General features: G+C 48.6%; 1 protein-coding gene across 1 annotated transcript; it reads right to left on the bottom strand.

The window, feature by feature from the left end:
* Nucleotides 1-3400: 3400 nt before the first annotated feature.
* On the bottom strand, nt 3401-5625 carry B0J16DRAFT_60227 (uncharacterized protein). The gene is made up of 3 exons (XM_046134145.1): nt 5544-5625; nt 5394-5483; nt 3401-5181 (listed from the first exon to the last, which is right to left on the bottom strand). The coding sequence occupies exons 2-3, from the start codon at nt 5416-5418 to the stop codon at nt 3614-3616; spliced, it is 1593 nt and encodes a 530-aa protein (XP_045986351.1). The 5' UTR covers nt 5419-5483; nt 5544-5625; the 3' UTR covers nt 3401-3613.
* Nucleotides 5626-11213: the final 5588 nt, after the last annotated feature.

Raw genomic sequence — 11213 nt, forward strand, 5'->3', positions numbered from 1 at the left:
GCGGGGGAAGGAAGAGACGGGATAGGACGAGAGAGTTTAGAGGGAAGGAGCTGAATAGAGTGAAGAGAAGAGGAGATGATGATCTTCTTTTTTCTCTGCTTATGTCCGGAACGCGACGGGATGATATAAAATATTCAAAGCGAAGCGCCGAGAGGTTGAAAAGTTGAGAATAACAACAAAGCAATGACAGTGAGAGAGGCAGGGACAAGGGGGGAGGGGGTGTAGACCGCAAGTACAGAGAGGTACAGTCCAGTCCAGCAGCCCAATATTCAGGGCAGGGCAGAGTAGTTGATTAGGTTAGGTTGTCTTGATTGATTTATTATTCCCTGGTCAGCGTCTCTGATGTTCTAGGCAACCTGATGGCGATGGCTTCTCTCCTATTAGGCGAATGGAAATAGGAATGAATATTGATTGATGAAAGAACTGATTGATGCTGAGAAATTGAAATGCCCTTGTTTTACTTTCTGGGGGTGGGGAGGAGGACCCTGTAAGCAGTAACGAAAGCCAAGTTTTAGGCTGAGGGTAAAGCCAAGAGTGAATGAAGCTGAAGCTGAAGGTTGATTGAATATCTGTAAAGATGTTGATGGAAGCAAGCTATAGTTGAGGGGATATAGACCGTCTTAAATCATATATTCCCAAAACGTATCTAAACTCTACTGCTGTATCTATTGAAGCTCCATTATCCAATGTGATGTAACTATCAACAGCTCGGCTCGGTAGGTGCTGGTGCTGTCCTGTAATGGAGGCTCAGCGCTAGAACAGGGCCCAAAAGGGAAACATGACCGACAATGAAGGAAATCGCTGGTGCAGCTCAACGACCACTACGGACATGTTCGACTGCGCTACAGCAAGAGATGCGTCCGTCTTGGCAATATTTGTCGCACACCGTCTCTAATTGAGGAACATTAGATATCCATCCATATACGCACAGCCTTTTTTCCATTCAATCAACTCAATGATGCTATTATACTCATCCAGGCTATGCATTCTACAATACAGTAGAATATCTAGGGTTGATCTAAACGACCCGACTAAATGGACCCCGGCTGAGCAATGCCGAATATCTGGGTCTTTCCCTGCTCCCAAGTCTGGTGATACATCATCGGCCAAGTCTCAAGTCTCTTTAGGTAGTTACGCGTCTTGAATATCCTTGGCCCATGTAATATCAGTTCGTCACTCGTTGGCTTAGGCATGTAGGGCAGTTCCTTAACCAACCATAACCAACCAGATACATCGATTAAACAGAGTTGAGTAAGATTGCGGCTCTTGATTGCTTTTGCCATATGGCTTCCACGTCTCCTTGTTTGACATTAAACTGTTGGTGGCACAATATTTCCTTCATAATCAATGGTCGAGACCACAGTCGTCAAAACGCCATGTCGTGGAATACCCTTCGATAGAGCCCATATGCGACATATCTCCGTTATCGTGGCTACGTCTAGTGAGACCGTTTCATGAACCACCCTGGAAATAAAAACGGATGGGGGATATGTGATACCGGACAAGATGCCGCATTCATTTTTACTTTGGCATCCATGACATGATACTGATACAAGGTGTAAAGGTCTGTCTACTGTATACTCCGTACACCCTGTTCGTCAACATTCAATTCTGAGAGGTAAACGCACCGAGACCAAATCGCAGTGCAATATTGAATCTCATCCAATTAATCGTCCGAGACGAGGAACCCTTCAAACGTCATTTACTCACTACCGGCCCTTGTCAGGCTGAGCCGGCGCCGAACCCGGCGCAACGGCGATCCCCGATGCAGGCCCGGAGTGGAGTCAGGTGGATGTTCCCTTACCGATATCCATACATACAGATACAGATAACATACATACACGAATACAGTACAAACAACATGAAGACAGACAGATGAATTCACAGGCAGTAACATGAATAATTTACATATGCTTCATTTACAATTACTGACAAGTAACATCTAATCATACTCACTCAAGCCATCTCCGAAGCCATCATATCTGCGGCCAAACCTAACAAAAAGAAATTCAAGACACAGATGGAACTTGGAAGCATCCACAGGAGATTCTTCGTCAAGCAAGGGACATGACACTTACCGCAACTTGAACCTCGATATCACGATCTCGTACCTCGAAAAAGAAAAGAAAACTGCTGCACAGTAAAAAAGATGGCTGAAATTACCCGATAGCTCGCCCCGCCTACGGCACGAAGATCATCTCTTCTGGGTTTAGCAGACGGGCATGCCGACAGCTGAGCGAGGGCGGAGTTACCCAATCAAGACTCTTTCCTGCTCAGCCGCCTGGAGCTGAGCGGGGGGTTCTAAGGCTTGTGTCATCTTCAGGGTCTTTGATGCTGGTTGGTGGCTGTGACACAAGAGTGAGGAGTCTCATTGAGGTGAAGGCCTCATCATAGATGTGCTCTACCATTGTGCTGGGCCTGATGTTGACTGATATTGGTTGTTCCCAAACTACGGTACACTATCAACTGTCATCCAAGTCGTCGGTACTCAAGTTGAGACTACTGCAGCTTACATCTATGATATCCATGGTTCTGAACCTTACAATATAATTCCCATCTCACATACTGTAGTTGCTCAGCAGACAAGACATCACATATCTAATCTACATATCAAACTCATTCTATCTCGCGTATCGTTTCCCGGCCGCCTCGAAACTATTAATTCTCCTCAAAGAAAACCCTCAAAAAGCCTCCCGAGATCCAATACCAAACAAGAAGGCTTCTCCGTACCGTATTCATCAGGGCTTGACTATGCCACGCGGGTTTCAGTCCCGATCAAGATAGCCCCAATGTAGCCACGTGAGCCACAGACACAACTATCCCCCGGATTCTAAGCGAAATCATTCGACTTTGGCCTCACTAGTGAAGCTGCTAGCAACTCGATACCGCACCCGTGCCCTACCCGTTGAGCTGGAACGCTGCAGGAAGCTATGCTCCGCGTGCTTCTCCCTGTGCCTCTTTTACCGTCTTACTTTAGCTGCCAGATCTGAGCTCCTCGCGCCATGTCTTGTAAGCTTGTCTCGTCTCGGCAGTGTCTTGGATCCCTTTGCTGCCCTGCAGATACATCACGTTATACCTGTGTCAACTCGATGTTATGGGCAATGCGGACGAACCAAAAGACTGAACACCCTGCATGGCAACATGGTTTCCGGGCACCCGTTCTCGAGTATCCTGAGTCAATGTTCTGAACCCGAGATTATGGTCCCTGGAATTTGTGCACAAACTTGAACCAACATCATGAGACACTTCTGACTATTTGCTCAAAGGCCAGCCTCCATTACTTAAACCCCTTGGTGGCTTGTTAAGGACTTCAAGGGCAAACACAACTGACACTGACATCGCTTAACTAGTTGAGTACACGCAAGACCAACAGATCTAGCTCTAATAAATCTGCCTATCTAGCTCTATACTGGCTACTCAGCATGAGGTAACGAAACGTTATCTGAAATCCCACTGCGAATGCCATGCGGATGTGTATATGGACATCCGAAAAGCTGGCCAACATTTTCACCCGACTATTTCCAACATTGTAGAATCAAGCCTCACCAAAGGTTCAATTTGCTGATATATGAGTGTCTTTATCTCCAGAGCTATAACAACCGTCAAAATAAGCTCAGGTGTTGGTCATATTGACATCCCCATCACTACCATCCTCCTTTCTCATCTGATAAGCCATCATGCCCCATACTAGCTTCATGGCAGCTATACGTTGCGTCGTATCAAATAGATCATACCAGGGGCTCCTCCACGCATCAACCTTACCCCAGCTACGCTTGCCTGCTTCTGGCTCGCGCGCCCCTTCCAGAATTTCAAGCAGTCTGTTTGGCACCCTGACGCGGAGGATCGAGACATGGTGAAACAGAGAGCTCACTACAAAGATATCGTCGTAGTCAGCTCCCTTGACTCTTCCTATGGCTTCATACTGAGCCTTCTTGTCCCAATGTGCTGCGGGGGGTCGGATCATGCGATAGTTGTCGTAGATACTCATGTTCTTACGGGGTTTCTTGGCGAGTGGCATTGGTAAGCCGTTCTCGTCACTTGGTTTTGCGTCTTTGTCGCCCTGTACTGCATCCTTTTCGATTTCACGTCCGATGGGACCTCCAGAGCCACCTCCCCAGCGCTTCTTGGTTGTCCACCATTCTCCCTCACCAAAGCGCTTCTCCGTCTTTCCTTCACGTGCGCGATGTTGCGCCGTGATGAGAGCCGCTACGATTTCTCGGGCAAGGTCGAGTGATTGCGCAGTCTCTGGGTCTGGCTGAGTGAAGTCAGTTGTTCCTCTCGCACTGACGGCAGCTACAGGTCCATGAATCACGCCCGCGCGAGCGGCTTCGCGGGTTGTCGGGCTCTGGAATACAAAAAGGCAGCCAGAGGGACAGAAGGATTTGCGAGATCCAGATCCTTGTGGTGAGCTGAAATGAAGTCGAGGTTCAGTTCGGCTAGGCGAGACGTTGCATCCAAAATCGTAAGCAACGAGTTTGATAAAAGCTGTCATGAGATTGTTGCGATATTCAAGCGGCATTGAGGAACCGGCACTGGTTCTGAAAAAGCTAGAGCTATCATCCGGCTTGGGGCTCGCAGGCTTTGTACCCTCGGTGTTCGCAGTTTCGTCGGACGATGTAGCTTCAGCTGAGACTTCAGGCGATGGAGGGAGAGATGTTGGCTGCGTAGGATCATCCCAGAAGGAAGTGAATGCTTCAAGGCAACGGAAAAACTCATAAGCATTCCCTAGCCGAGCTTGTGTCTTTCCTTTGGGTGCGGGAAGCCTTCTGACAGTCCGAAAAGCGTCTTCGTTGACATTGGACAGTTCTTTCTTACGTTCTAGATAAACATGGCAACCAGGAGAGAGGCCACCGTTTCTCAAAGACTTTCGGGTAGATTGATTCTTCTCCTGGGCTTCATCTGGCGTCAACTTGTCCCACTCGTCAAAGTTAGGGATGTACGATGGGTCAGGAACCAGGTCAGCAGGCTTGGCATCGAGGTTCAGGTTAAGGCCAATGGCAGAGAAACCGAGAGGACCGAGGGCAGCAGTTGATCGTCCCGTGTTTCGGAGGAGAGTTAAAAGCGCAGTAGCATCATCGACGGGGTCATCTTGGTGAGCAAAAGGCTGGAAACGAGGAAGAGTGACAGGCGTAGGAGGCGGAACGTCCTTGGGATCTACCTTGCTTTTGGCTAGGATGCCGGCTGAAGAAAGAAGGACAAAGTTTAGCCAGGGTCTATCCAGGTGGAGGAAGCTTACACGGTAGCTGCCGTAGCTGTGGGGGAGGGGCCGGCGAGATAGACCAGGGAAACGAAGTGAGGGGGTGATGAGGTGTTTTGCGAGCATGAGAGGCTCAGGAGATGCCAAATAGGAGGGGAAGAGAGGCTCAGGGCAGGAACAAGCTGAGATGGCTTACCAAAGGTGGTGAAGTTACCAAACATTATGGCTGAAGTGGTTGCAGTGGCGCGACTAAGCAATGTAAGGTACCCGACCGTAGGAGGAAATGCTAAAAGGAGCAGACGACGTCAGCGAAGGTCCATTCCGTCTCAGGCACGAGGATGCTCACATAGTGATAGACTGCTGGAGTAATTGGTGATCTGAAGTGGCTTAATAACTCGGCAGGATGCCTTGGGAATAAATGATGAGACAAGGCTTGGCTTGGCTACTGAAGGATGAGAGACGAGAGGTGAGCGATGGAACAATGTCGTGATGGACGGACCAGTAAGTAAGATGTACTGATAATAAAAGAGGGCTAAAACTGCTGAACAGAAACCAAAACAAACAAAACAATTCTAGTCAAAAGGCATCAAGCAAAACTTTTGTATAGAATGCGATGGCTGAATTGGCCGTTGTTCTAGGGAAAACAATCAAGAAAAAGGCAAGTTGAAGGTCTTGACTCGGATTGAGTTGGAACTGGAAGGAAGCTTCAAAAGTTTTAGGCCAACGGTCAGTGCCAAGATCGGCTCGGTCCATTTGGAGGCGGGAACAGCCGCGGAAAACAACAACGTTAAGAAGGCAGGTACGATGGTACGGAAAATAGCCAATGGAAACTCTCAATTCTAATCGATAAACGTACCTACCTAGATAGTCAATTACCCCGATAAAAGCGCGATTATTTACTGCTGCTCGAGTAGGTGCCTCTTACCTACCTTGATAATGACAACAAATGGCAAGAACTTCGTCCTCCTCACCTTCTCATGAGCTCAGATCATGAGAATCTGCATTTCGCCGGCAAATGGACCCTGGCTTCCGCGATTGGTCAGCTGCTTGTCCAGTTGCATGGATCAACCGAGACCCTGTTTCTTCAATGCAAACAGATGGCCCGTAGCACAGTACCCGGTATCGTATATAAATATTATGCTTCATGCACAAACAGGAGTTGAAGAGGGTAATGGTCTATGCATGTTTGACTTCTGTCAGCGATACCATTCGTCGACGAGCTAGTATATCAGAGACACCAATTGGAATCCCACGTAACAAGTTTGACTGTGGGCAGTGCATGTGTCGCGTTTGCATTAACATGCCTATGAAACGGACAAGAATCCCGGGTCGCTCATTCGTGGCTTACAAGAAACTATGGTTAGTACCAAAGGAATCTAGAAGTTGTGGTACACGAGGTGAAACCAAAACCTTGCCAAACACGTGTAAGTCATGATCAACGTCGTAACTGTTAACTTTTAACATGTCTTATCGTCGCTCGCATGTAGTACCGTATGACTTTATTCCAGGAACATCCTGTCTCTTCAAACAGAAATGCCCTAATATGGTATCCTTGCTTGACCAAACGCCCGGCATACTTACCCTACAGAGGCCGGAATCATTTCGAGCTACTATTTCACTTTTGTATATGCATGGAGGTATCAGTACACGATGATAATCTTAGGTTTAAATGCCTCCAAGAACATCAGATGAGTCGTTCACCGATCGCTTTGACTCTATTCATGAGGCGTCAGGTAACTCAGCCTACTCAGGCCCGTCTCTGTGCCGCAACTATCAACATGTTGGGTTAGGAAATCGCTTTGGTAAGTGAAACCCAAACATATCGTAGACGTTCTCACGGCATCGTCAAAGCTTGGACAATTGTTTAGTGCGTATTAGAAACCTGGCTCAAAGAAAACAATGACCAAGAAAAGATGCTAACCGGTTATAAGTTCAACCTGTGCTCAGACCTGTTGCCAAGTTCGCCGATCGAAACTTGTCAATGGCTGAGCTGTTCTGGTAACCAAGACTACACGAGCAATCCTCGGTAATCTTACACTCTAGACCAAAAAGCTCGGACGAAATATTGTCAACTAGACCCGACGAGTGGGAAAAAAGGAGGCTCGTGAACGTCCTTCGTGTATCATGACCAGGTACGGCCACGCATTGTGGAAAGGGGCATCATCTCGAAGAAGTGCCAAGGTCGTTGGTAGGTCTAGATGCAGAAAACAACGCCTTTGGCAGAAAGGCGCAACTAGGAAGTCATTTAGAAATTAAAGGGGACCAAAAGAAGCATTTGTATGACTGGCGGAATCCTCCTGTCACTTTTTGCTCCTTCTTTTCTTTTTTGAAATATGAGTTACTTGCAGCTTGAGAGGATGATGGGACGAAAGTAGACGAGTCTTCTGTAAGCCATGACAGGTCGATACTTTAGATTAATAAGAAACCAACATAGGCTCTCAGACGATAGTGGACAACTCATTCAATTAACTGTGTCATGTCCCTGTCCCACCTTTGTAAGGTCAAGAATTTTTAAGGTTATTAGAACCAAAAGGTCACGTTTGATCCGGGTCGGTTAAGACTTGCGAAGGGGAATTCTATTTCGGTAATCGTAGCTCGGAGGAAAATGTACGTAGTGCGGACTTCAGGTAGGGAACGGTGACAGTCTTGATGGGTTGAGTTTGAGTTGAGTTGAGTTGAACTTGAGTTGGCTTGACTCGAGATGAGACAACAGGGATCCTGTATATGGACTAACGTTAGAACGGCGGTTGCGGCCGGGAACATGGGTCGAGCTGATGAGCGACGGATGGACTGATCCAAGCCAGGATCAAGGGGAGGATCACGTCTTGAATTTGGAGGAAACAATTAAGCGGTCGCTAGTGCATGAAGGAGGATCAATGCATGTGGCGCTGGTCTCTCAGCTTGATTAATGGTCTTGTCTTGTTGACCAACAGAGGAGAAGGGTGAATAGGCAGAGACTGAATACAAACAATAGTAAATTATTTGCCATGTGCTTCTTAAACTGAGCTAATGCCGGTCTCATCCCAAAGAAGACCAAGTTCAGGTACATTATGCAGGTGAAATGCAGGAACGTCTGTTAGTGTAATTAATATATACCGTAGTGCGCTATACTAGAAACACTATACATAGAAACGGAAAATTATGTGGAATGGAATTTTCCAGAGCCTCATCTGGTTTGTTTCGTGGGATCCAATAGCTATTTTACCGTCCAAGTCTTGTTCTAGCGGGCCCATCAGTCTGTTTACAGTAGGTGTGCTAGGCGATTACCACCAAAAACGGTGGTGGGTGCTCAGGTGTCTCAGGTGGACAGGATTGCTCTCGGGCGCTAAGGCCATCATGGGATGCTCCTGCCAAGATCCTCTTGGAACTCCACCTGTCTGTACGAGTATTACCTACGGTCATAGTAAGATGGAAGGTGCCATGCTGAGCCTCACCTACCTGGCTCTGGCTGAAGGTCCACCTTTAGTCCAGGACAGTTGGCTCTCATCCTTTCTTCCCATCAACAACACGCTCCGTATACGGTATACGCCGCCGAACTGCATCACCTACCTACCTACTCCGGGTCCTTGGCTTGATCGCCAGAACGGAGTCAATGGACATCTACAGTTACACTCACCACACCAAAAGAAACGAAACGATGGGAGAGGAGAGGAGATGAAGAATGACGGCATATGCGGGTGTCGTATCCTCTAACCTCACTTACACCATCATCGTCCAACTTGAGCCTAAAGGCAAACACAAACAGAAACACCACATGGATGGCTACGCAAGCCAAGACTTCTCAAAAGGATGCCAAATTCAACCTTGTTGCTCCCGACAGCTCTCCCGTCTCCCGTCTTCTGTTTGCTGATTGCTCCTCGGCTACAGCCTAGACTGCAGTATGTGCTGTGCTACTAGTGTAGCGCAGTTAAGCTCAGACAGCGTGGGGAGGTTGTCGTGCTTCAGATCTGTCGCAGGACAGGGTATCGCGCCATGACATCCCGGTCTACCGACTTGAACTGAACCTGTGCTGTTATATCTGGATTCAGGTAAAACGCTAGTAGTAGAAGCGTTTGGTCCTTCTCCCCTTTGGGTTACTTCGTCTTGGCCATCTTCCCCCCTTCTGGGCAATCATATTGTCGTTTCGTTCTCTTCTCACACTCTTCGTCTTGCTTGATTCTCTTTCTCTTTCTCTCTCCGTTTCTGTTTCTCTTGGTGTTCTTTCCTTGTTTCGTACCCTTACTTTCCTTGTTGTCCTATTACATTCTCTTGTTGCAACGTTATTCATTCATTCTTGATACTTTCCTGTCACGGTGTTTGGCCGTGATACTGACATTCTCTTACTCTCATTCCACTTACATGGTGACTGGGTCATCCATCTACATGCATATCGCCAACAAGTAGATGGCCACCGAGGCCCCTATGTAAACTCTTACACACTTGCTGATTATTTTCACTCTTGTTCAACACCGAGCTAGGCTTCTGAGCTCAGTTCTCACCAATTGCGACTGGCATCGCGAAGTGTTTAGTCAAGAATGTTAGCCCTCAGGACACGGGCTGTATTGAATCTTTTATTTGGACGACAGTATGCCGGCATACAAGACGCCGATACCAATAACCTACAATCACTCGACGCAAGAGCTCCCGTAATAATTACTCAGACCGAGATGGCATCTCGCATCGTCGTCGTCCCAGACCCGGTCTCAACCGTCGTGGTCACACAATATGTTCCAGCCAACAGCACACAGGACGTTGAAAGCGCCGCCCTACCACCTGTTGCAACGGCGCCTGCTGAGAACTTGCCACCTCCCAACGATACTCCTGTAGTGGATGGAGACGCTCCCCAGTTTGCGTCCTTCATCCCTCCTACAAATCCAGAGGTCAATCCTGTTCCCACAACCGTGGCAGGACAGGAGTCCTTTAACGGCGTTCCAGGAAACGATGGAAATGCTCCGCAGTTTGGGACTTTCCTTCCTGTTACAAGTCAAGAAGCCAGCCCTGCTCCCACAGCTGCGCCTGGTCAGGAGCCTCCTAACGAGGTCCCTGTAAATGGAGACGCTCCGCAGTTCGCGACCTTCATTCCTACGACAAGTCAAGAAGTTAGCCCTGTCCCTACGACGGCACCTGGGCAGGAGCCCCCTCAAGAGGTCCCTGCAAACAATGGAGATGCCCCCGAGTTTGCATCTTTCATCCCTCCGACAAGTGAGGAGGTCAACCCTGTCCCTACGACTGCGCCAGGACAAGAACCCGAACCTGCACCACCCGCACCTTTGCCCGAGACGATTAGCGCTATCGAACCGATTCCTCAACCACCGGCCCCGGAAGCACCTCAGGAAACAACACCTCCCATTGAGCCGATCGCACAGCCAACTTCGCAGCAGTCGCCTCAGGAGACGATAGAGCCGACCCAACCGATAGATGGTCCTAATCCAGTGACAACTGACGCCCAGCCACCCGTTCAGACATCTTCAGAGTCAATTGGCCAGACAACTTCTCAACGGGCACCCCAGGAAACTCCACAAGACGCTCGCCTCATCGATGGACCGGATCCTGTAACTACAGATGCTCAAAACCCTGCCCGACCGTCTGCTCAACCGACCACGCAAGGAGGGCCCGGAAACACGCCAGAGAATGCTCGTCTGATCATTGAGACGGAGACAGAGTCATCATTCTCACTATCCGCGACGCTTACCTCTGAAATTCTCCAGTTTGACACTGCATCGTTCACTTACACGGGTCCCCCCTCTCGCTCAACAACTCTCCAAACCCGACAGGGAACCAGCACTGATGTGTCTGCTGGTGACTCTACCGAGACCTCTGACGGCTCTGATTCTGATGACGACGAGACGAATGTTGGTGGCTCCGAGCCTTTGTATACGACTGCGACTTTGGCTGATGGCGTGGTTACGACTATTGATCTCGGTGCAACTGCTGGAACTGGCCAGTCCTCGGAAACCGAAACCCCTGGTGCCGTTGTCAAGGATCAGTCAGAGGACAATGCAGGCGCAACCCCAGTCGTTGTGGGAAGCATCGTTGG

The sequence above is a fragment of the Fusarium flagelliforme genome (assembly GCF_020744385.1).
Source record: "Fusarium flagelliforme strain FIESC 12 MPI-CAGE-AA-0113 chromosome Unknown B0J16scaffold_2, whole genome shotgun sequence".
NCBI classification, from domain to species: domain Eukaryota; kingdom Fungi; phylum Ascomycota; class Sordariomycetes; order Hypocreales; family Nectriaceae; genus Fusarium; species Fusarium flagelliforme.